This window comes from Phaenicophaeus curvirostris, chromosome 17, assembly GCF_032191515.1.
Source record: "Phaenicophaeus curvirostris isolate KB17595 chromosome 17, BPBGC_Pcur_1.0, whole genome shotgun sequence".
NCBI classification, from domain to species: domain Eukaryota; kingdom Metazoa; phylum Chordata; class Aves; order Cuculiformes; family Cuculidae; genus Phaenicophaeus; species Phaenicophaeus curvirostris.
The window spans coordinates 4,912,235-4,938,479 of NC_091408.1; the positions used below are offsets into that span (position 1 = coordinate 4,912,235).

The 26,245-nt window shown below is 51.7% G+C and overlaps 1 protein-coding gene across 1 annotated transcript in view; it reads left to right on the plus strand.

Annotated features, from left to right (window-relative positions):
- Nucleotides 1-7,882: 7,882 nt before the first annotated feature.
- Nucleotides 7,883-26,245, plus strand: part of RTN4R (reticulon 4 receptor) — a 67,492-nt gene continuing 49,129 nt past the window's right edge. Inside the window, exon 1 of the mRNA XM_069871036.1 lies at nt 7,883-8,377. Within this exon, the coding sequence (XP_069727137.1) occupies nt 8,356-8,377 (22 nt within the window). The 5' untranslated portion in view covers nt 7,883-8,355. The remainder of the gene's footprint in view (nt 8,378-26,245) is intronic.

Below are 26,245 nucleotides of genomic sequence, written 5' to 3' on the forward strand. Positions count from 1 at the left end.
CAATAATGCAACTGTAATCCTCTGGCTCAGTGATTAATGTTCGCTGGGCTGTGAGACAGGCAGCTCCAAAAGGCCAAACACTGGCATTTGGGGAGATCACGGTAGTTTGGGATGATAGTTGCCAAAATGGATCAAGGAAAAATCCACCAGATTTGAGTTCACTGTTCAAGATTTATTGTACCCCCTGAACACAGAGCAAGTAATAGGACTGAAAATAAGGTTTGAAAAAGCCCAAATTCGTAGAACTATAGAATGGTTTGTGTTGGAAGGGATCTCAAAGCCCATCCAGTTCCACCCCCAGTGATTTCTGGGGTCACATTTCATCTTAAACCTTCTTATATTGTGAGCAATACCTTGTTCCTCAAGTCTTCTGCCCAGTTTGGCATGATCAGAGATGGGAGATTCTGCTCTGAAATTTACACTTCCATACGACAGCCCCAAAATCTGCTTTCTGGGCAACATGCACAAGAAATTTATTTAATTAAGTCTAATAAAAGAAACCAAGAGTGCCTCACACCTTTCTGTGAAACACCTTAATGCACTCCACTCCAGCCTGATGGTTTACAGATTGAGTTTTGAAGACTTGCCACTGCACTACCGTTTCTAGAAAACCAAAGAGCCAGACGATGGCATCTGGATATCCATAAGACACGAACAATCAAAATGAAAAAGTTTCTTAAGCCTGGTCTGTCCTAGCTGAAGGTTTTGCATGGGAGGACCCATAGAGAGCTCAAGCCACTTCAGGGGGAACAATCTTTGCAGATGACTGAGCAAATAATCGTTGCCATATCCCAGCTTCCTATCTTGCACCTTCCTCTGGCTCCATATGTTTCTCTTTACCATGTACAGTTTTTCTGCTTTTTAGCCAGCTTCTCATGCATCAAACCATTCCAAGTCCTAAACTCACCAGAAACAGTGTGCTGGACGCTGAATGCCCTGCATCTATCAGACACAACCTGCTCATAGTCTCCCTCCCCTGGACAGTCAGTGGTGTTTGTCCGGTCAGATGTGCCCTCAGGAAACCTCAAGCTGTACTAAAGGAGCCCATTCTTCTTAAGGTCCAATTTCTTCTCCAAAAACTGTCTGGAAGATTTCCAAAGGATGGCTGGGAACAGGTCCTGGTTCATCACACAGGTGGGCTCCAGCACGCATGCCCTTATTCACGAACGCTGTGCCGTGATGGGGCACAGCTCTATGTCCTACATGGTTTGCTCCAGATGCAGTTATAATTTGCTTCCAGCCTTTTCTGCTATTCTATCCCTTAGCTGTGTGCTCTCCTTTCCCCACATTCTCCATCCTGCTGCAGGGTGGTTCCCTTTCCTCCAGGTCTCTCTGATAATGACAGCAGGGAGAGGGGAAGAGTCCAATTTTTGGCCTGGAATAGCCTTACCTTCACTGTTTCTGGAAAACCCAGGGTGCTGGTTCATGTTTGGTAGCAAATCCATAGTAGCTGGGATGGATAAGTGCTGGCCAGGCGGTGACAGGACACTCTCATCTGCCTCACCATCGTTGTGGTGCCTCCAACACCACATTGCCTAAGGTATGGGAGCATCCCTGGAAATCTCTGCAGGCCCTGGAGGGTTTCAAGTTAAGACATGAGCAAGGAAAGTAAGCTGAAATGAATAATTTATTTTGGTGAATTTCTCTTCCCTCTGTTTACAGATTGTCTAGGAGCAGATTGCAGCTTTCGCACCTCAATTCATTATTGGAAACTATTTGCAGATAGTTCCCAGTCTGCAACTCATTTGCTAACTCTGTTGGGAGTACTGCAGCGCTGAAATCAGAGCTGGGTGGATTGGTCATGTGGTGCTGCCATGCTCTCGTTCCTCCATGAAATATATGTGACGTTTCGAGTCAGGCTGTAAGGGCGGATGCTCCTAGGCACAAATTGTTTGTTCATTTTCTGCCAGCGCTCTCCAGTAGCCCTTCTGCACATCCCTGCATCTGCCTCTGCCAGGACACCCATAGCAGCCATGTGAAGATGAACAAGGTTTATGCTGGGTTTTGCATGCAGGACACGGCAACCCTGGTGTCCACACAGCCTCGGGGGTGAGAGGCTGGAGAGCAGCCCTGCAAAAGGGATCTGGTGGTTCTGGTCGATGGCAAGTTGACCATGAGTCAGCAGTGCCCTGGGGTGCCTCCAGCACAGCATCACGAGGTGGACGAGAGAGGGGATTATCCCGCTCTGCTCTGTACTGGGGCGGCCCCACCTTGATATGGGATCCCCTGGTTCAGCTCATTTGGGCAAGCAGTGGCAGAGGATGCCCAGGAATGCAGTGGTCTTCTTCCTTGGAGGAGTTCAAAAAACCTGTAGATGTGGTACTTTGGGACATGGTTCAGTAGACATGGTGGTGTTGGGCTGGTAGGTGGAATGGATGATAATACAGATCTTTTCCAATCATAATGATTCTATAATTGCATGATGATTCCTATTTAAACCAGCTCCATAGAGGAGCACGTTTTACCTTTGGTCTATGTTTGGGCTTTTGCTGCCCATCTTCCCACTGCTCTTGCCTCTACCTGCACATGCTGATGAGAATTTCCTACCCTTGTATGGTCCATGTAGTCATGAATCTTATCCAGTCCGTCATTTGGAAGGAAAAAATGCCCAGAAATCCAAGGGTTCCCTTGAGCTGCTAGTAAAGCCAGACACTTTGAAATGAGGAAGCTTTCTCAGCAGACCCTGCGAGTACCCAGATCTGCCATGGAGGAGGCTCCTTTGAATCAAGAATCTGACTGGGAAGTCACTGAAGAAACCTCTTAGGGCTTTGTTTCACTTTCTTTCCCTCTGTTTCCCCTTCTTCAAAGTCCATTTAGCACCCTTGACTGTTCCCAGCGGCTTTACAGTGAGCTCGGGGCAGCTTCAAGCCACACACAAACTCCCATACAGTTGAGTTGCCCTAAGGCTTCCAACCAAGGAGCTTTCTGCAAGAAATGCCTGAATAGATCCGTGGCCCTTCCTGCACAGTCCTACGATGCTCTGAAGGATTCTTGGTGCATCCCAATCTCAGCAGCACCGCCAAGACCAGGTGGGAACCTTTTACATCATGACGAGAGGGGATTGATGCGTCAGGCTGAAGTGTATGCTGCGATGATTTATAGGAACAACTCGCCCAAGCAGATCCTATTGCTCAAGCAGAAGAGGCCTGCAATCTGAGAGAAATCACGAAGCAGAAGCTATGAGGCTCATAATTCACCTTCCTGGGTGAGGTAGCAGCCATGGGGAGTCACTGGGGGTGGGTGCACTGACAGAGGGAAAGGTTTTCTCACTCTGCTTTGCCCATTCAGGCTCTGCAAGGCTCTGGTGCAGGTTTTCATGGCAATAAGAGCAAAACAGCTTGGAAGAACAACACAGATACTGCCTTTTCCAGAACTGACTCAATACGGTCGCAAGCTGAGATGAAATGTTGTGCCCACCACAACCAGGGCAGACAGTTCAAGCCAGGCGATGCTCATGCCAAGGTCCAGGACTCCATCAGCTTGTCCCTGGCATGATACGTCTCACCGCAAAGGAGTCAAGAACTGGCCAGCCATGCTTCTTATTACTGGCTTCTCCGGGCTTGGGAAAGAGCATCTGAAAAGCTGACTGGTGGAAAAGGACCTGGGAGTGCTGGTTGACAGCAGCTGAACATGAGCCAGCTGAGGCCCAGGTGGCCAAGAAAGCCAACAGCATCCTGGCTTGGATCAGCCAAGGAGTGGCCAGCAGGAGCAGGGAGAGGATTTTCTCCCTGCACTTGCCACTTAACAACAGGTAGAGGGTGTAATACTTAAACTATGTTAATACTTCTGGTGTTGATGCATCTGGGGAGCCCTTCAGATTTGTATGTGAGTGTCTGACCTGTTGTCTGCCTATGCCTGTTCTCAGACTCAGTGAAAACTACTTCAAGAAAAGGTCTTCTTGGATCTCCAGAAGTCTGACTTGTCCCAGGGTCCAGAGGGATCCACATTATGGACCATGTGCTCGTGCCTGCTTTTTTCTCCTGCGGGCACAGGCATGTCCAGCACTCAGCCTAGGCACAACAGCAAACAAACTGGTCTTTGAGTGTCCTTTTTCTGCCTCCTTGTTCCTCCAGGAGACATTTTCAGATGCTCACATCCCCATCAGACACAGGAGAGCTACAGCCACCAGGCAGTGTGGAGGAAAAAGAAAAAACCTCTACCTAATCAGCACAAGAGGATTCAGGAATCAACTCCATTAGATCCTATTCATAAAATGAGGTGGGTGTGAACATGGCAAAGGGTAATGTTTTCCCCTTTTATGTGCCCTCTCTCTTCCACCTTCTCCTCATCACCCTTAAACCCAGGAATGTGCCCCAAAGACATTAAATCCACTCTGCTCACAAACGAGGGTTAAAGAGAGCAACTGAGAGGTTGACATTTTGCAGACAAGACTCACAATGCAAAGGAAGAGAATTGATCGGAGTATGATTAAGCATTAGGTAAAGACGAACACGTAATTATCCAGTCAAAGCAAGGTGTCTCTTGATCTCAGTGAACGTTGGCACCTTTCCAAGCTGCAAATGAGCTGCACAGAATTAGTCACGCCATAATTGCAAGCCACCTCAGATCTCCCAGGAGATCTTCTACTTGGGAGACTCCTCCTTCACTCAGTCCTTGCTAGACAGCTTTTAGGCATGTTGGGAAATGGGAAGTGTCCAATATGCAGGCACAGAAGGACTCAGGCTCCTGTACCTTGTGATGTCAGCTTGGAAAGCAAGCTGACATTGGGACATCGGTCATAGTGTGGAGCACCACTTTTCATCCCAAGGTCACAGCCACCACGGTGACCTGTATGTTACAAACAGTTTGGTCTCAAACCAGCCCAGAGCAGTGCAGGAATCTGTAAGAAAAATCACTCTCAGCCCTCAGTAGTTGTGCTCTCTCCATTTTGAGATTAACCTTTCAGAAATGTCAGCCAAACAGTCTCACACAGCCCGCTGCCATCCTGGTAGAACCTGTAATTCTTGGCGTTGTGACTACAGCTTCAGTTAACTCCTTCATTTCTCATGTTCGCCTTCCAGCCCTCTCCCAGACAATTTGACATCCAGTGTCCTTTTATCTGCAGCGATCTTGATGCCCTGCACATAGGTGAACTTTCTCTCCTGATGCACCACTTGGGATGGCAAAGTCAGAGGGCACTATTGAAACACTAAATCTTGAAGCTGTGTTTAAAAAGGAAGAGCAGCGTACTCTTAACCTGTGGTACCTGGCCTGTCACTGTAGAAGGAGCAGGGCATGATGGAATCATCCTCTCTGCCCAGAAGATGTCCTCAAATGCTGTGTTGAAAGCCATGGTCCCACCTGAGGGTCACAGCCTTGGCCTTTTGGGTGTAGTGGTCCCTCGACAGCATCTTTACCAAGTGCTTCCTTGTGCTCTGTGTACGGAACTCACTGAGAAGAGAGGGGGGCTGTATGACGCCGAGTTCTAGGATGTGTTGAGTAGGACAGGGGTGCAGCACATGCTGGTTAGGGTGTAGGCAGGGACACAGGATGGGCAGGGATAGAGATGGCCCTTACCCAGAGCAAGTAAAGGGAACAAGGCATGCAAGGCCAAAGGATCAGAGAAAGTAAGTGTTGAGCTTAAGCTGGGATGCAGTTAGGAATGTAGGCTGGAGGTGTGGGAAGGAAGAGAACTAGGGAGTCATCCCTGCATCCTTGCATTCTGGAGGGGCAGAGGGACAGTGCACAGAGGGTGAGGTATCTCCCATGTCCAAGGGAACGGAGGAGAGAAGCTAAAGGCATTAGGCTGTACCTTTAAATTTGCACCTTGTTAGAGGGTGTCTGGGGTGGTACAGATCTCTTGAATTATTTTTAGGTGGGATTTCAGACGTGGATGACTGCAAGTGAAAAATCTAGTGGGAGAAGGGAAAACTGGAATTGGAGGCTAAGAAGTTTGAGGCACAGGAAGGTGCATTGTCTGACCAAGGTAAAAGGGTTTACAAGGCTTGTAAGGCAAGGTAACCAGGTGATGCATAACTAGACAGGCTTATTTGCACCTGTCTGTGATCAGAACTCAAAGAGCTTAGCTGAGTAGAAGATAGTTCCCCACCACCCTCATAGCTCCTCCTTTATGGTTCTTCTCCAACCTGGCTCCTGGTCACTGCCCTGCCCTGTCACTTAGCCAGGATCTGGAGGTCCCTGGCCTGAGACTCCACCCACATCTAGTTCTGGCACAAGTGCTTGTGTGTGGGCATTCCTCAAAGTACAACCTGCCTGCTGCTGGTTCCCAGCAAGTCCCCAAAATATAGGGAACCAAAGATCATTGAATCATAGAATGGTTTGGGTTGGAATGGCCTTCTATCGATCTGCCCATATATCCTAACAGCAGCCCTCCTCCTGCTCTGCTCTCACACTTCAGTTGTGGGTGACTGATAAAATGTCAGCAAGAGATCTCTAGCAGATGTCTGGAAGCCGTACCTCCCTGCTACCTGTGGGCAGCTGAGGCAGTTTGCATAATTAAAGCCCACACCTGGTAAACGACCTCCACCTGGCTCAGATGTCCACTTAGGCCTTCCTGTGGTTGCTTTTCTTTTTTCCATAGATGATTGTGGTGCTGGCATGAAGAGCCCCACAGATCTTTGGGTGAGGTGAGTTATTGTACATGGGAGCAAATGGTTTCCTGGCTCATCTTGGAACAATCCCTGCAGAGAAAGGTGCAAACTGGGGAGGCCTTTAAGAGATGTGGTTATGCCCCAAGACCTCAGTGCAAGCTGCTCTTTAGATTGTGACTATTAGGGTGAAAAGCCATAAAGGAGGAATGAGTATTCAATAGCATACATGTACCTATGTGTATGTAGATTTAGAAAAATACACGTGGCAGCAGTGTGATAGCTCTTGCCAGCAGGGACAGAGCCACCATGTCTTCATATTACAGATGTTTGGCTTTCTCTTGCACCAACCTTCCCTCCTCCTTTCCCCACTGAGCAGATGAGTTAACTTAATAAAAGTCTGTCTTTCTGCTTCCCAGGACAACTGCCAATGGGAGCTGCCTATGCAGTAAGAATTTGTCTAATCCCATCTGGGGAAGGAGGAATGAGGAGAATGGGGAGGCAGCTTCACTCTGCTTCATCTTCAACCACGTGTTTTTTTGAGAAACTGAGGTAAGATGATGTCTTTCCTGGACGGATCCCAAGGGAACAGGGGTCCAGGTGCTCCCCCTGCCTCCCAAAGGAACATTCTGGATCAAACTCATTGCAGTGGGAAGAGGCATTGTGGATCCAGGTGCTCCTGTTGCATCCCCAACAAGCCTCCCAGCTCCAGGGACCAAATCCACCACAGCAGGGTGAGGCACTGCAGGTTCAGGTCCCTCCTGCCCAAGGTACACTCGGCTCCAGGGACCAAACCCTGGTGCTCCTAGTGCCTCCCCAAGGAGCATCCCTGGTCCAGGGACCAAACCCACCGCAGCAGCAAGAGATGCTGCAGATCCAGGTGCTCCCAGTGCCTCCCCAAGGAGCATCCCTGGTCCAGGGACCAAACCCACCGCAGCGGAAAAAGGTGATGTGGGTCAAGGTCCCTCCTACTCCTGCCCAGCGAGCATCCCTGCTCCAAGGACCAAACCCAGGGGAGAGTCGCTGTGGGTCCAGGTCCTGGTCCAGGTCCAGGAGAGCATCTCCGGGCTCCAGGGACCGAACCCCCAGCCCCGGGGCTCCGCTGCCCCCGGGACCCCCGGCCGCGGGATGCAGGGAGGGATGCGGGATAGGAGGGGGATGCGGGCATCCCTATCCGCGGCTGCCTTTAGGTGGCACCTCTCCTCCAGGAATGAGCCTCCCGGAGCCGCCCGGCCCTGCTCGGGCCCCGCGGGGGCTCCGGCGCGGATTCTCCGCCACCGCGGCCCCTGCGCGCTCCGTCTGCCCCCCGGGCCCCTCCCTCCTTCCATCCCTCCATCCCCGTCTCCCCCGTCCTCCCTCTCACTCCTCCAGCCAGTAAATCCGATCTAGGCTGATTCCTCTCACGTCAAACCACATGATCCCATAAAACATTCATCGCCTTCTTCTCCCATCCCCGCTCGCTCCCGGGATCCAGCGCCGCCGGCTCCGCGCTCCCCGCCGCCCCGGGAGCCGCCGCAGCCCCGGCCCCGAGCGTGCGGCGGGCGGGAGGGGAGGACGGAGGGAGGAGGAGGCAGGCAGGCAGGCAGGCAGGGAGGGGGAGCCTCGCCTGGATGCTGACTCCAGCTCGGGGGCTGCTCATTCCCCCGATGAGCCAGGGCGCCGGCACTGGGAGAGACCCCCCCCCGCCGCCGCGCTCCGGCTGAAGTTTTTTTTTCCACGCGAGGATCTTGGCTCCGCTTTCCCAAGGATTTGTAACCGCTGCCCGCTCGACTTCGCGCCTCCAGACGTGCCTTCCCCGACCCCTAAGATGAAGAGGGCGATAGCTGAAGGTAGGAGCATCCCTGCCCCCCTCCCTGCATCCCCGGGGGGCGGCGGCGCGGGGCGAGGCGGCCCCGTCCCCAACTTCGCATCGCGCCGGGAACTTCCCTCGCTCCAACTTTTTGTGGGTTTTTGGGTTTTTTCTGGCTCGGTCCCGCCGTGGGGGAGAGGGGCCGGACCCCGGGGTGGGGGGGTGTGTGGGGTGGGGGGGGGGGGGGGGGGCTGGGCCGGGCTGGGGGATGCTGAGCGCGGTCGGTGAGAACCGAGGCTGGAGCTGGAGCGAGCACCGGGCTGCGATCCGACACGGCTCGGCTCGGCTCAGCAGCGCGGTGGAAGGAGAGCAGCGGGCTGAGCCCCCCTCCAGCCCCAGCCCTTCGGGGGAGGGGGCAAGGGGGGCAGGCAGCCGCCCCCCTGCCTCTGCCGTGGGATGCTCGGCATCCTCCCGAAGTTGGGATGCTGCCGGGGAAAGCGCATCCCGCACCCTGCATCCCGCAGGGCTCGGAGCTGCTGCTCCTGCAGAGGGAGCCGGAACGGGGAGAGAAAGGGAATGGGAGAGCCCGGCTTCCCATCCCCTTCCCAGTCCAGAGCCCCAATTCCCAGCCCGAAGCCCCGGGTGCCTCCGGCCGGGGAAGTTTGCGGATGCTCCAGGGACGGCGGTGCCTGGGGGTGCGGTGCGAGACCTCCCGCAGGGGCTCCCCTGCTCCCATCTCAGCCTGGTTGTCCTTTAGGGAAGAGCTGGGGGTGCAGGAGGGACCCTTGCATCGTCTGGTCAGGGCACACAGAGTGTGGGGGCTGGCCTGGCTGAGCATCCTCGAGCTGAAACCAGCTCTTTTCCATCTGCTTTGGCAGCCCTGGCCAGAGTCTGTGCTTCCCAGCTCCTAGCGTGCAGGGATAGGACTGGGTCCGCACTGGTAGCGGCAGCTGAAGGGTTGGGGCTAGTTGGAGCTGCCCTGCTGTGCAGTCGTGGCTTGTCCATTTGCAGTTGCTCCGGGTAAAAGCCGAACGACAGACCTACATTTGGAGGAACACATGCTTGGAGCACTTGGAGAAGCATGTGCCACCCAGGTGTGTTTGCTGGAAACCCAGCCCATGAGCTGTGATTTCGAACTGGAGTGCTCAGCCCATGGTGGGAGCTCCACCGCGATCCAGGCTGCTGGGCAAGGCAGCGTTGGGCATCAGAGCCTCCTGCTGCACGGAGTTTCTGCCCGCGTGTGCCATCCCAGCTCGCTTCCCGTCTCTGTCAGTGACACAAATACAATCTCTTTCTTTCTTTCTTTCTTCGGAGGGCACTCTGGCAGGTTTATTTGTCATGATCGGACAAATCCAAGCTCTGAGCCAAATGGCACGCTGCCTCCTTTAGAGAATTCGTATCATTTTTAATTCTGAAAATTTGTTCCTGGTTGGGAAGCGTCTCGGGAGCAGGGTCAGGTTGTAGTGATGGCCTCTCCTGTGGGACATTAAGGGGTACTGATATTTCAGGGTTTGTTTGTGGTGTGCTGCACTGTAGCCTTGTTCATGGCTTACCCATCGATTTGTACCCAGTGCTTGTGTGCTGGTGCCCAGAGTCGCCGTGCCAGGCTGGTGATGCGGGATATTTGTCTGCCGTGACGCTGGAGGATGCTTGTCAGCTGTGCCGAGCAGCATCCAGGTGATGGGTGTGGTACAGGAGAGCCTCTCCCGTGCCGTTCTACCCTGCTGCAGCACAGCACTTTCCCTTCACTGTGACATTCCCAGCATCGCGTGAAACAACCCAGAAGATAATGAAATATAAAATCTGTGTTACAACAGCTTTATTTATAGAACAAGGCTCTGAGTGGTTTGGGTTTGAATGATTCTGTTTCCCTGCAGTTTATGAATTGTTCCTGCAAGGGGCAAGGGAGCCTGGGCTGCCGGGAGGTGTGACTGCAAGTCCTTAGGAAACTTGGGAGATTATATTTTGCTGAGTGACCATCCTGCTGTGGCTGGACTACATTTCCCACCGTGGGCTGCCAGGATACTCCAAGTGCCTGGAAGCCTGAAGTAGCCACCAGGGGCAGTTCGACCAGCAGAGCTTTTGCCTGGTGTTCTCAGCACTTGCTGCCTTATTAACACAATTTTATTTATATTGGAAGAGGTCTTTTCATGTTTATTCTCTTATGAAATATATATTTTTAAAGAAAAAATACAAATCCCTGTAATGTAAGGACCTACGATAGCCTCAGGGACTGGGATTCGCTGGTGTGAGAACAGTTTTTTGTCTTGAGAGAATATATTGTTCATCTATGTATTGTTTTTCTCTTTCCTTTCTCTATAATGTTCATTTGCATGAAGGGGCTGCAGCATTTTCTGGGCTTGGTCCTTCCTTCCCCACCAGGCAGCCCATCCCTCAGACCTATGTCCTGTAGGACCATCAGAGGGTGTGTTTGGAGAGGTTTTCTAAAAAGGAATCTCAGGGTGAAAAGGTGGAGGTGCTGCTGCAAGGCTCTGTGCCTGGGTTTTGTGTCAGTGCTGATGTCTTTGGGTTCCTGCTGGTTCTGTGATGTTTTCCCCACTATGAGCGCCAGAGAAAGCTGGTCTAGAAAAGAAGTGAATTAGAAACAGCGAGAAAGGCGCCGCTGCTCTCTCTGCTGCCGTGGCTTGTGGGCAGCATGTGCCTGCACTGCTCACCGCCAGCACGGGGAGCGTGGCAGTCCTGCCTCAACAAGCCGCATCCTTCATTAATTCCCTCCGTTTGTGTTCAGATGCTCTGGGCTTCACTTGAGTTAAAACCTCCCAGGAGCCTGCGCAGAGGCTGTTCGTAAGCGTGAAGGAGATGGTGGTGGGAAGGAATAAGGTGAGGAAAAAGGCAGCTTCCTGCTGAGATGCCTCCCTCTGCCTTGGTCTGCTACCTGCCCTGCTCAGAGGACTTGGAAGGAGAGGGTAAGGGAGTGGTTATCCATCCATACACTCAACCCAGTGGCTCACTGTGGAGTTGGAAGCTGGCAGGGGACATGGGGGTCCATGACTGACATCCCCACAGATGTCTTGATAGCTCTGTGACAATTAGCGTTGAAGGCATTGTGCCTGTGTCATCCCCTGACACCAGTGATGACTTTGACCACTAAGCCATCCAAAGGAAGAAGCAAAATCTGCAAAACACGGCACCAACTATGTGGATTTTCCACCTTCTTTGGCTTGGAAGCAGCGAGGGAGACTGTGAGATGGGGGCAGGGATGGAGAAGGATGCTCTGGAGGTCAGCTTGAAGCACAGTGCTACACACAGTGCTACTGGCTTTGGGGAGCTGCTGCCTACCCTGGCAAGCAGGGTGCCTTCCTCCCTTCCCTTCCCATCCTCCTAAGCCTTGAGGGAGAGGAGGAGAGGGAGGGAAAATCAGTTGAGCCAGAGCCTCGGCACAAAGGAGGACAAGGAAGATTGCGAAGAGCTGAGGTCTAATCTCTGCTCTGAGCCTGCTGTGGCTGCTGTGCCAGCTGCTTGTGTGGCTCAGCCCCGTCGTGCTGCAGGGTGCATCCTGCTGGAGAGGCTGAAGCTGCAGCCCGAGTGCAGGTTCACCCTGCGTGTGCAGCAGGAGGTGAAACCGAAGGGAGAAGAAAGGAGTCAGTCTAATTAGGTGTGCATTCTCTCCCCCTTGGATTTGCAATGCTTTCTGTTGCTGTCACCTTCATTAAGACATATCTCTGAGTGCCAAACGCCTCTTTTGATGTTCCTAAAGAGGATTTTTTATGCAGAAGGCACAAATGCAGTGGAACAGGAGTATCCTGTTTCATTGCAAAGAGGTGCCCTAAGAGGCAGCATCACAGTATGGTGCCTGTAAGGGCTGGGAATTGCACTAGTGCTTCTCCCCCATCCATGCAGAAAGCTTTGTGCTATGTCCTAAGCCAGGTGGATCTGTCCAGTGAGTAACAGGGACTCTGGGCTTCTCCATCACAGACACACAGGGAGATGTGGGAGGGAGGTGTGTGATCTACGAAGCCCAGCCTCTCCTCCCCTTTCATGCTTGTGGTTGCAACTCCTTGAGGTTTCCAGAGGCTGAGGGGAAAAGGGAGGCAATTGTACAGAGAAGTCGTAATCAGCAAGAAGAAGCAAAGCGTGGATCCTTCTGTATTTGTACAGAGATGCCAAAGCAATTCATGCAGACCTTGCTAAACTGTGCAGACTCACCTCAGCCTGTGCTGGTGTCTTGTTACAGAGCAGCATGAGGTTTGGGTGATGATCCATTACAGGGGTATTCAGTGACGATGTGTAGGCTCAGAGCAGAAGGATGTCCAAGTGGCACAGATGTTTCCTCTGTGCGTGTGCAGCAAGAAGAACACATCTGCTTGTGGTGTTGCAAAGGCTCTGTCTGTATTTACTTTGCTTTTAGAGCTCCTGGAAGTCAGGTCTTCTGGAACCTGGCCTTGGCCCTGCTTCTGGCTTCACTGTATCCTTGACCAGGTCAATGAGCCTTTCTGTGATTTAATTTCAGCTTTTCCAGCTCGGGCACTGGGAGAGTGGTGCTGAGTTATCTCCCAAGGGATGCAAAATGTGCTTAAAGATCAGTGCAGAGCTAAAACGTGCAGGTCTGTGCAATTGCAGATCACTTCTTCAGCAGTGACACAGTGTCAAGCAACAAGACCGATGAGACTCTCCTTACAGGTCTTGCTGCATCAACAGCTGGGTTATCTCTCTGGTCTGGTCTGCCTTCCTCACAACCTTGGCATTTTAGCTTGCAACCGATCTGTAGCACCAGGAGATTTTGCAGTGTTTATTGTCTCTCGAGTCTCTGCTCCTGGAATCAGGATGTTAGAAAAGTACACCAGTTTTGTAGCCTTCCTGGTTGTTAAGAATGGCAGAAGCATTACACAAGCATGTGAAAAACATTCAGGAAGCTGGAAGCGAGGAAGAGCTCCAATTCTATGATTTTTAGGACAGTTTCTTGGTAGGTGAGTAGTATGAGGCATTGACCTGATGACTGGTGAGTAGCAGGCTATAGCCCTTCTCCTCCAGGCAGCCAGCAGTGTTAGGGTTCTCTCTGCGTGGGTCCAGCAAGGCAGGGGTTATGGAATATTTGCTTTCATAAAATCATAGAGTAGTTTGGAAGGAACCTCTGGAGGTGTCTAATGAACCTCGTGCTCAAAGCGCAGATAATTTCAAATCTAGTTGCTTAAGGACTTGTTCTGTCAACTTCCAAGTGTCTTCAAGAATGGAGATATCCTCTCCTCCTCCATAACTCAGATTTCTTGGCCAAGGCTGCTCAACCCCTTTGTCACCTGGCCTGGGTCAGGACTACGAATGGCTCACGTCCCTTTGGCATGGTTGTGGGTCCCTTAGCATGGCAGTTATGTAAGCTGTAGTGCCTGGATCCATGCTTGATTGGAGTAAGTGGTTGTGCCTGTGAGTACAGGAGCAGACGTCAAGGGAGATACCAAGGAAGACCTCAGAATGATGGTCACAGTCTTGGTCCCTGTCCAGGGCTCTGGGGAAAGCAGCAGATGTTTCCAGACTTCTCTGTGTTGTACCTGTGTGTGTTTAATTTTCTGACAGCTTTTGGAGGTGAAGCCCGTGGATGTATTTTCTGGTACTGGTTACAGCTCTCCCAGCATGGTGTCCCACATCAACATTATTGAAAGCTGTTTCCTGGAAAGTCATTAGTGCTCAAATATTTCCTGTGCTGGAAGCCTTTTCTGGACACTGTGCAGTGGCAGATACCTCTCTGAGGACACTATTTAGCATGGCCACATCCCAGAATCCTGGAGGTGCTGGTGGGAAGGGCCCTCTGGAGGGTCCACACTCCCACTCTGAGCAGGGCTATTGCTCATATCAGATCACATCTACTTTGACTATCTCTAGCCGAGCTTTGAAAACCTCCAGTGATGGGGACTTTCCCAGAGCTGGCGCCGATTAAGAAGATTTTCCTGCTGTCTGAACTGATCCTCCCAAACTGCAGTTCTTGGCCGTGGCTCCTTGCTGTGTCATCTGGCCTTACAAAGGAGTTTTGGCGCTGTCATCCTTAGAACTGCCTTTGAGCAGCTGTAGGCTGCAATTAGATTGCCCATCACCTTCTCTTTGCCAACTCAGCCATCCCAACTTCCCCTACCTGACCTTGTAGGGCATCTGCTGTAGGGTTTTTACCATCTAGCTCACTCTGCTCTGGACCTTTTTGATTTGATGCATTAACTTTGGACTTAAGTGCCCACAGCTGGACATGGTGTTTGAGGAGCAGCCTCTGTCTCTCAGCTGAGAGGGGTAGTAACTTCCACCATTCTGCTATCCACATTCTTCTTGGCACAGCACAGGTAGTTGTACTTATAGTAAGAGCAACCATTTGTTGCTTGGACATTCAGGTGAACTGATGCCTACCTGCTTGTGAATTTGTGTCTTTACTGCAGTGAAGTATTGTTTAGCAGTGGGTAAGAAGCATTTGAAGAAGTCCAGGGTTCTCATCCTGCACTTGGGTGCTCCAAATGACCCTGCTAACTTGTTGGTTCCCTGTGTTGCTGCCCAAGTTACAGTCCAGATAGATGGTGGAAACTTCAGTTTTCAGCTGAAAGAGGGGAGAATGAGGTGAGATCTTAGGAAGAAATATTTTGCCATGAGGGTGGGGAGGCCCTGGGCCAGGCTGCCCAGAGAAGTGGTGGCTGCCCCATCCCTGGAGGTGTTCAAGGCCAGGTTGGATGGGGCTTTGAGCAACCTGATCCAGTGGGAGGTGTCCAGGGGTGGAACTGGATGGGATTTGAGGTCCCTTCCAACTTAAACCATTCCATGATTCTATGATCAGCATCCTTAGGTGATCAAAGACATCTTGCCAAATGCTACTTGGTTTGCTGCTTACTTTCTGTAGTTGACTCAGAAAACCTGTCTTGTTCTGCATTTCCTTTAACCAGTGAGGTCTCCATGAAGGTCTGGAGAGCCTTTATTGTCAGTTATGCTTTGATCCTCATCCCAAGATGCAATTCCACATGGAGATAAAAACAGGCCCAGAGAAAGCAAAGGCAAATACAACAGTAGAGTGAGTTTTTCTGTCTGGATGGGAGTTTCCAGCCCGTCACAGCTTTGCTCCATCCCGTGGGAGTTCGGCACGTTCCCTCAGATGGCTCTTTGAATCTTGGTGCTTTTTTAACAGTTGAGCTTTCTTTCATCTCTCTGTGTTGCACCTTCCATTGGAAACAAAGGAACTTTTCTATTCAAATTTGATGCTTTCTTTTCTTCCCTGAGTGCAGGGAATAATTATAGTGCCTCACATGGATTTGTAGTAATTGATCAGTTATTAGTGCTGATTAAAATTTATATGATGGGCAGGAAGAAGGGGCACTTCTGCAGTTGAAGTGATGTTCACAGACTCATTGAATGGTGTGTGTTGGAAGGGACCTTAAAGCCCTTCCAGTTCCTACACCCCTGCCATGGGCAGGGACACCTCCCACTGGATCCGGTTGCTCCAAGCCCCATCCAACCTGGCCTTGGACACCTCCAGGGATGGGGCAGCCACCCCTGCTCTGGGCAACCTGGTCCAGGGCCTCCCCACCCTCACAGCAAAACATTTCTTCCTAAGATTTCATCTCAATCTCCCCTCTTGTGGCTAACAACATTTCCCCCTTGTCCTATCCCTGCACTCACTGATTAAGAGCCCCTCCCCAGCTTTCCTGGTTGGACTCGATGATCTGATGGGTCTTTTCCAACCTGGTGATTCTGTGATTCTATGATTCCTGGAGCCCCTTTTGGTACTGGAAGCTGCTGTAAAGTCTCCCTGGAGCCTTCTCTTCTCTGGGCTGAACAGCCCCAACTCTCTCAGACTGTCCTCATATGGGAAGTGTTCCAGCCCTTGGATCATCTCCATGGCCTCCTCTGGACTCGCTCCAACAGATCCATGTCCTTCCTGTGCTGAGGACTCCAGGGCTGGACACAGGGCTCCAGGTGGGGTCTCACGAGTGCAGAGCAGAGGGGCAGAATCCCCTCCCTGGCCCTGCTGGTCCCTCTGCTTTGGATGCAGCCCAGGACACCGTTGGCTTTCCAGGCTGTAAGAATACTTTGCGACTCTTATTTAGCTTCTCATCCACCAGCACCCCAAGTGCTTCTCAGGCTTGCTCTCAATCCATTCTCTGCCCGGCCTGTAATTGAGGTTGGGATTACCCCAAAGCAGGTGCAGAACCTTGCACTTGGCCTTGTTGAACTTCATGAGGTTTGCACATGTTGTAAGATAAGAGTTCAGAATTGCTTGCTGCTGTGTTACGTCGTCCCTTGTGTGCTGCTCATTGGGGAAAATGGGTTAACTTATTTTTGTCTTTCTCCTAAGAACAAATCTTTTGCAAGAACCATCTGGCTGCTAAATTCCTCTCCTGAAGCTGTGCAGTGTGCCGGGAGTTCATTTGCGTCTTTAGCTACTAAAGAGAAAGTAAAAGTGACTGATTAGTCTAAGATCGGGACCATTCACATCAAAGTGACAGATTTTGTGAGCTGGATTTGGGGAAGTGTTTAAAACTGGTGTGTTTTCATTAAATTTTGAAGACTGTGGGCAGAATTCTGCTCTTAGCGCTCCAGTGCGGCTCTTGACTCTGTGTCGTTATGTCAGAGTGAATTGTGTGGCTGTTAAAATTTGTGTGTGCTTGTTTGATGACTTTAAATATTGATTTTAATTGTGCGTCTTTCGTAAGGCTGTGAGTGATGATAGGAGCTGCGTGCAACCCCCCACCGTGTTCTTAACAGCAGTGTGCACCGGGAAGAGACGTGACCTCAGTCTCACTCTTCAGCAAAAGGGAGAGGGAAGAGCAAAGGAAAAATCTTTTGAGGCCCCGAATTTAGCTTTTCCTGCTTCAAGGCTCCACAGGAACATTCAGTCAGGAACATTCCATCAGCTGCCAGGCTAGTTGGGATTTCAGAAGTGGTTTGTGAGTGCTGGTGTCAGTCTCTGAATGGTCCATGGTCTCGTTTAACATAAGGCACCTTTTGAGAAGACACTGGGTTTGGTAATGTTGCCTTTGTCTCTGCGTAGGAAAATGATCACCTGAAAGCCACCAGGACCTTTAGGACTTGCCCATCTCCTTGGCATTCACGTGTTTTGAGGGGTGATGAGAAGTCGCAGCACGTGCATCTGGGGATCAAACCCCTGTCCCTGCGTCTTCCTTCCCAGCGCACGCATCCTGCATGGATCTGTCTGTGATTGATGCTTTCCACGCCTGTGCAAACATGGTTAGCGTTGGCTTTACACTAGAGGGCTGTCTGTCCCTTTCCCTTCTGAGCGCTGTGCGCTGCGAAAGCTCCTGTTGTTCACAGTATCTACACAATTTGGCAGCGGACGGGGCTATCAGGCAGGGAATGTGATATGGGGTGATACGGGGCGGCATTTACTGCTCACCACCTCTTTTTGTGCTGCATAAGAACATCTGTGTCCTCGTCTGGAGGGTGCTTTGAAGCTGTTTGTCTCTAGAGATGTGAAACCTCTCTGGTTTTATCACCAGGTGCTCTGTCCTCCAGCACAGGTCAGCAGCCTTTGTGCAAGAAGCATCAGGTTTCAAAATAGCAGGAGCTTGGCCCTCCTGGTTGTTCAGGCTGCTTTTGTTGTCAGGATTAATAGCACAGGGGCTCTGGGAGTGTGGCATCTCCTCGTGATGCCCTGTGCTTGTGAGGAGCTGCAGCCCTGAGCATTTGCACATGGACCTCTGTGAGCTGTGAAGCGCAGCCAGGTGGGAGATGCTATGGAAGTGGCCACCTTGGGAGCAGGAGAGTCTTCAGGATCTTAGGAAGGAAAGAGATTTGAGAGCTTTTGTTCCGCAGGCTCACGTGGGATGGCTTCCTCGGGCTCTTCTGCTAGCGGCAGGGCTGGGAGATGACCTGTTGGACCTGTGCTCCATCCACTAACACCCATGGGCTGGCCCAGCAGCTGCTGCCAGATGTGAGAGAGGAGGAGTTTGGGAGCAAGAGCAGACTGAGATCTGCTGTCATCTGAACTCCGGGCAGGGATGTGCCTTTCTAAGGACCTTGGCTACCATGAAGGCCAGTTGCTCTGGGTTCATGAAAGTGCTCACATCACAGGTTTGTTTAATTCTGTCCCCACTCACCATCAGCTGGACTGGCTTTAATGAGGGTGAAGATGAAACCAGTTCAGTAGAAGACATTGAGGCTCTGGAGTGTGTCCAGAGGAGTTCAATGAGGCTGGTGAGGAGTCTGAAGAACAAGTCTTATGAGGAGGTGTTGAGGGACCTGGGATTGTTTAGCTTGGAGAAGAGGAGGCAGAAGGGAGACCTCAATGCTCTCTGTAGCTCCCAGAAAGAAGGTTATGCTGAGGTGGTTGCTGGCTCTTCTCCCAAGAAACAAGTGGTGAGATGAGAGGAAATGGCTTCAAGTTGCACCAGGGGAGGTTCAGATTGGACATTGGGAACAATTTCTTTACTAACAGAATGGTGAAGCCCTGGCAGAGGCTGCCCAGGGCAGTGGTGGAGTCTCCATCCCTGGAGGGGTTCAGAAAATGCGTAGAAGTGGCACTTTGGAATGTAGTTTAGTAGACATGGTGGGGTTGTGTTGATGGTTGGACTTTGTGATCTTAGAGGTCTTTTCCAGCCTCAATGATTCTATGATTCAATGAAGTTTGCCTCCACTTAGCAAACTTGGTTTGAATTCAGACCTTTCTTTAGAGTGCTATGGCTGCCTGGAGAGATGCAACTGCAAACACAAGCCCCTCAATGACATCCGAGTGCATTGTGCCAGCTGCGTTCGGGGCACTTGTTTCCCTTCCTGGATGCCTGTGCGGACTATGTTTGGTTTGGGCAGAAGTGGTGTTAATGGAGAGCAGCCAAGTCCCTCCGTCTTTGCTAACAAGGCTCTGCTTCAGTGAGCAGAGCTGGAGGTGGGAGAGGCGGGGGATGCAGGGAAATGGCCAGAAGCCAGGGGAGGGAGGCCCTGGTGGGTGGGAATGTGGTGTTGGGCAAGCTCTAGGGCTGCGTTTTGCCCACACTGAAGCACAGATGTTGGTTCTCTGTCAGCGGCTGATTGATCAAGTCTAGGGACTTCTCTTCCTGCCTCTTCTCGATTTGCAGCTAATGTATCCTGAAGGGAGGGGGGAATTAATAACGGTAATTACAGCAGCTCGCAGTCCTGAGCAGTGACATTGACCACATGCATGGTGATGGATGGTGGGAGATGGCTCTGCTGTGAGGAAGCTGGATGTGGAGGGGGCCTGTCGGACCTCTTCTCCATCCACCACTTCCCATGCGCTGGGACAGCAGCTGCTGCTGGATGGAGGAGGGGGACTGGGAGCAGACTGAGATCTGCTGTCACCTGAGCTCAGGGCAGGGGTGTCCCTGAGCTGAGCATACAGGTTGAGCCTGTTTCCAGCTCAGGTCTCAGCTGCTGCAGGAGCTGGGAGCTGCAAGAAGGCTGGAGGGCATCACTGGGCTCCTGATGTCATAGAATCACAGAATGTCCTGAGCTGGAGGGAACTGACAAGGTCTCTGTGTGGGGCTGGGGCATTGCCTGAGCATTGCATCTGCCTGGATTCCACTTTCCTACTCGAGGAGTGGCTTTGCATCTGAATAATGGACCCTTTTTCTCCTCGGCTGGAAGGGAATCAAAGAATCATAGAATAACCAGGTTGGAAGAGACCCACTGGATCATCGAGTCCAACCATTCCTATCAATCACTAACCCATGTCCCTCAGCACCTTGTCCACCCGTCCCTTAAACACCTCCAGGGAAGGGGACTCAACCACCTCCCTGGGCAGCCTCTGCCAGGGACCAATGACCCTTTCTGTGAAAAATTTTTTCCTAGTGTTCAGCCTGAACCTCCCCTGACGGAGCTTGAGGCCATTCCCTCTCGTCCTGTCCCCTGTCACTTGGGAGAAGAGCCCAGCTCCCTCCTCTCTACAACCTCCTTTCAGGTAGTTGTAGAGAGCAATGAGATCTTCCCTCAGCCTCCTCTTCTCAAGGCTAAACAACCCCAGCTCTCTCAGCCGCTCCTCATAAGGCACCGAGGGAGCTCTACAGCCAAAGAGAGACGTATATATGAGTGGCACAATAAATGAATCTGAGTCACCTCCTGGGAAACAGCCCAGAAGAGGCTGACTTTCCTTGGCCGTGGCTTTCCAGTGGGAAATGCTCTTCTTCGCTGTATTTGTTTTTGGCTTTCCTGGAGTTTTCTAGGCTTACAATTAATCCTCAGCTTCTGCGTGGCCAGCTGGGCTGCAGTGACAAAGTCTTCGTCCAAGCAGTTTGCTTGGTTGTTTCCTGAGGACCTTGGATTTACTAGGAGCTTGGGAGAGCTTGACCTGGGTCCACCTGGGTCCATTTCAGTTGGGGAAGAGAGATCCTTGGCTGCAGCCTGCTTGGGGAAGCAGGTGGAGAAGCCACTTAGATGGGGAATTTGCTCTCCCTTGTGTGGCTGCCGATGTGTCACTGCTGAGAGCTGGGGAAGGGACCGACTGCACCTCACTGCATGCGTGAGTTGGTGGTGGATTGGAACAATGTGCATTGCGTGGGTGTTGGAGCTGGGCTTGCCTCTCACTCAGGTGCACCCAGAATGGTTTTATTGTCACGAGAATCCCCTAGAACAGACTCTGCTGCCTCCAGCCTTGCCACCTGTCTAGCATTATATGAAATGGCTTGGGGTTGTGCTGGGGTGGAAGGGCTGCAAGGTTGGCAGGAACTGTGCAGGGCTCCTCAGGACTCTCTGCATTTCACAATCTCTGTTTTCAGTGCTGGAGGGGGATCCCAACCAACTGATGTATTCAGTGCCTGCCTTTTGAGCTTGTTTTATTGGGAATAACCCCATGGGTGCCAGCAAAGGCAACTGTCTGCGTGCTGAAAATTCATTTCCCTGCCTGCATCCTCTTTCTTCCTCTTGCTGTAGCTAAGATGGACCCTCTGGAAGTGTTTGAGCTGTGTCAATTTGGGCTGGTTTCTGTGCCTTTCTGACTTGCTCCTTTCTTTCTAAAATGAAAGATTTTGCTGCCACTCATCTGGGCACGACTGCCTCGCCATGCACATTTGTGCCCTGTTCCCTGCTCGTAAAGCCACCCTGCAAGGCGTAGGCTCAGTGCTGGGAAACTGCTGATGTCAAAGCTCCTGAAAAACCCATTCACAAGTTTGGGGCTTGCTCTGCACCCTGGGAGATAGCATAGTTGAGCTTAGGCATCTGCTGCTGTCTGCTGCAATGCAGACACTGTATGGGCCAGCAAGCATAGCACGAGGCTGACTTTCTCAGGCCATGAGCTCCAGCTCTGCTGGTGACCTTCTGTCAGGCAAATGATTTAGTGTGTGACACAGGGAGGCCACGGGGCAGCAGGTCCCACTGCCCCTGTGTGTGACCGAGGCGTGCAGCCCCTCCTGATGAATCCTAGTCGGGAAGGAGGGTGGCACTCATCACATCTGCCCCCTCCCTGCCTGTCCCACATCCCCTGTGTTCAGAAGAGACCAAGCGCAGGCTGGACGTCCCCAGGGGAGGATATTGGGCAAACTGATCATAGAATCATCATGAAATGGTTTGGATTGGAAGGGACACCAGAGCACATGAAGTTCCACCCCCTGCCATGGGCAGGGACACCTTCCGCTGGATCAGGTTGCTCCAAGCCCCATCCAACCTGGCCTTGAACACCTCCAGGGATGGGGCAGCCACCTCTTCCCTGAGCAACCTGTTAATGATGCAGGCAGCACTGCAGGGACCAGGTCTTGTGGGTCTGAACCTGGGGGATGCGGTGCTGGGCTGCTAAAAACAACATGCAAGCTCTCCCTGCATGCCTGGCTAGAGCAGCACAGGCGTTTGCTGCTCTCTCTAAAACTGAGAGATCCTGTGAATTAAAAGAATGAGCCTGACACCTGGCACTGGGAGATGTGGGAAGTGATAATGGGAGACGGGGCTATAATGGCACAGGAATGTCGCAGTATGATGGGAGATAAATGACACAGTAAGGAAAATTGCACCTCATTGTAAGTGTCAAAATCAGCAGAGAGGAAAAAGAGATGAACGGGCCTGCAAGTGAACCCCAACAGCTCCTGTAAAAGAGCTTTGTCCCATCTCTGGCTCAGGCTGGAGTCAGCCTGCCAGATACCTAGTGATCTGGCTCGCATGGTCCCCTGCTCCCTCCTCCTGCTTCCCTGGCCTCTCATGCTTGGGAAAGATGAGATGAGGGGCTGCCTTTCTTTCTGCCATGGGGCAGGGGTGAAAATTATGTTAGAGCAAGTCCAGAGGAGGCCATGGAGATGATAAGAGAGCTAGAGAACCTCCTGTATGAGGACAGGCTGGGAGAGTTGGGGTTGTTCAGCCTGGAGAATAGAAGGCTCTAGGGAGACCTTAGAGCAGCTTCCAGCACTGAAAGGGGCTCCAGGAAAGCTGGGGAGGGGCTTTTGTTCAGGGATTGCAGGGACAGGACAAGGGAGACTGCTGCTTTGCTTCTACTGACTGATTTCGTGACGGCTGCTTTGCTTCTGCTCAGCTGGTGCCAGCCCTTCCCTGTGGGGTGATTCACTCGTGGCTTGTTCATTTGAATTTGTAACGGTCCTTCTGCACACACCATAAAGTGTATTTAATGTGCAGCATTTTGCTGAGCCTGTAGCCTTTGGAGCTTTTTGTGGAGACTCTTTCTGGCCTCCCTAGATACATTATTGGAGCAATACAGTCCCAGGCACGCTGTTGAAAGCAGATGTCATGCTTGTTAATACACAAGTGCCTCTGCTGGTTCTTCCCAGACTGGTTGTTCCTCAGATCAGGTGATGAGGGTAATGCTGGTGTCCTTCTCAGTGTCCTGGTCTGCTCTATACACGCATGGCTAAAACTTGGTGCCCTCCATTGTTTGTGGTGCTTTGGTTTGAACCCTCTCAGAAGTGAAGACCATGGTAGAGAAGTTGCCTGGTGCCACCTGAAAGGGTTGCTCAGCCTTGGTGGGCACAGGGTGTTTGCACTCGCTTGCAGCAGGTTGGCAGCCCTCCATCCCCAACGCCTGTCTGGCTCTTCCGAGCAACGACGGGAAACATGCAAATTTAACCTTTGGATTTACTGTGCTGTTCTTTTCCTGGGAAATGTCACTGTGGGTATCAAGCTGGGAATGCCTGGTCTCAGGAGGGGAACAGGCATCTGTGGCATATGCTCTGTCTCTCTGGGTGCATCCAGCTGGCTCACAGCATGGGGAGCTGGCTTCTCCAGGGAGTCTTCAGGTGCTCCCTACGAGCAGGAGCCCCCTGGCTCTGGAAGTACTCCTAGCTCAAGTGCTCTGCCTTGCTGTCAGCAGAAACTGCCCTGAACCGCTGTGATGTGATGGGTGGAACATGTTTTGGTGACTTGAGCTGGCTCCTGAGTGACGTAAGGAGGATTATGTCCCTGTATGAGGTGTTGGGTGGGGGAGCTGTCAGCAATGACATATCTCACAGAGTTGAGCTGCTCCTAGGAGCCAGCAGCAGGGCTGGAGAAGGCTCCTCTGCCTTGAGGGAGGGCAGTGCTTGCAGGGTTGGATCCTGCTTGCTGTGACTCCTCGTTCGGTTGGATGTGCAGCAGATGAAAAGCTGAAGGGAATCCCAGCTGTCAAATCAGTGACTGATGTGACTGTCTTAGCTCAGGCCACAGACTAAGATGAAGGGTTGAGTTTACAGGCTGCCCCTGGGAGGTATCTGTGGAGCAAAACAAAGGTGTAATTACAGTGTGGGTAAGAGTGACTGTGCAAAGAAGACGGATTTCAGCACAAAAAAGAGTATATCAACATCACCAGAGGGCTTTGCCCTGGTTGCTGGACCATCCATGTGGAAGCCTATCCTGTCACATCAGCTTTGTTGCTTTTAAGAGCTCTTGCCAGCGTGGCTATGCCTGTCTCTGCAGTGTTTCCACCAAACTTGTGTGGGCTGTGTCAGCTTCAAGTGTGGCTTTGGGGAGGCAGAATACACCCCAAGAGCAGTGTGAACAGCTCTGATTGTGTGGCCCTGGTGCAGGGTGTTCCCTGCAGCTTTTTGCAGAGTTATTACGGTTGCCAGTACAGATTTGTCTTAGTTTAGGACAAACGCTTCAGGGTTAACAGAGCAGGGACTCTGAAAGAAGAAGCCAAGGTGTGCAGCTGGGCTCTCCTCCAGGACCCTCCGATAACAGCCAGCGTGGGAAGCTCCAGGCTAGCAAGACCCTGAAATACCAGAGCAGGGAGCAGCCTGTCTTCACAAGCATCCCTAAAAATAGCAAGGCAGGATGTCCATGTGATGGGTTTCAGTAGGAAAATAGATTCATTTCCAAGCTCCCAGAGGGGTTTTTGGAATCAGCAGCAAGTAAATAAGGGTTTTGCAAGTGATGACAAATACCTTGGAGGTGCCCTTCCAGGCAGCCTTAACTGTTTGAAATTGCACTCACATTTCCCATGGCTCTGAGAAGGGGAGCGTGAGGCCCTGAAGATCTCCAGATCTACCGTGCTCTTATTTGCTTGGGTGCTAATTAAAAGAATGTCAAAGCTCTGCTATGTATTCTGCAACTCCCTGTAAATTCAGATAAGAGCCATTACAAATCCATCACAAGGTGTATTAAAATCTCCTTAATTAATAACCAATAAACTGAGTGGTCTCCAGGAAAGCAGCTGTGAGCACTGGAGAGGAACGCAGGGCAGGGATGGAGCAACGAGATGGGGTGGGGAGGATGCTGCTCGTTCCATCCTCATCCCCCAGGAGAGACTTAGCACAGCACAAGGAGTCATGGACATGGACAATCATAGAATCACAGAGCAGGTTGGGTTGGAAGGGACTTTAAAGCCCATCCAGTTCCACCCCCTGCCATGGGCAGGGACACCTCCCACTGGATCAGGGGCTCTAAGCCCCATCCAGCCTGGCCTTGAACATCTCCAAGGATGGGGCAGCCACCACTGCTCTGGGTGACCTGGGCCAGGGCCTCCCCACCCTCACTGTATGTACTTTCTTCCCAATACCTCATCTCAATCTCCCCTCTTTCAGCTCAAAACCTTTCCCTCGTTGTCCTTTCCCTGCCCTCTCTGATCAAGAGCCCAGGGATGTCCAGCTTTCCTGGAGCCCCTTTCGGTATTGGAAGCTGCTCTAAGGTCTCCCTAGAGCCTTCTCTTCTCCAGGCTGAACAATCCCAGCTCTCCCAGCCTCTCATGTGGGAGGTGCTTCTGTCCTCTGATCATCTTCATGACCTGCGAGCTCACTTCAGAGGACCATCACAGTCTTTGTCTCTGGTGTGGATGTAAAGGTGATAGCAGTGCGGAGATAGGATTCCCTGCCCAGTGCAACCTGAGAGCGTATGGCCAGTGGTGTGACTGAAGGGACACTGGTTCATGCTTTGCAGCAGGAAGAGAGCCCTGTACCAGGTGTGGCCAGATGAGACACGCTGCCCCAAGGCTATGCGAGCATTCTGGACTGAAAGATTATTTTTACGAAGAATAGCTCCAAGTGGAGATGAGGATTAAGGTGTCATCAGCTCACAGTAATGGGTTGAATTGACTGTGCTTCTTCCCCCAGAGGGTGGTGGAGCACTGGAACAGCTCCCAGGGAAGCAGTCACAGCACCAAGCCTGAAAATATTGTAGAAGCTTTTGGCCATGACCCTCAGCCCCACAGTGTGAATGTTGGGGTGGTTCTGTGCAGGGACAGGAGTTGTGCTTGGTGATCCTTGTGGGTCCCTTCCAACTCAGGACAGCGCATGATTCTGTGATTCTCTGACCCATTGGCAAAGTGGGCTCCGAGGTGGCTCAAAGCTTGGATGAATTCTTTGAGCACTAGGGTAACTTTGGACTTTGTGTTCCTTGAGCAGCAGTACTGTCCTGGTCCAGAGACAGCTTTTCCTGATATAATTTTCTTGGCACTAGCACTGATGTCTGGAGCTTCCACCATATTCACATTTTCTGATGAGAAATCACCTCTCAGAGAGTCCGCACTTGCCTGAAGAGAAAGGGATCTGAGCTGCGGATGTGCTTAATACAGAAATGCAAGAAAGAGATGGGTTCCTGGATGGGGAAACTCAGT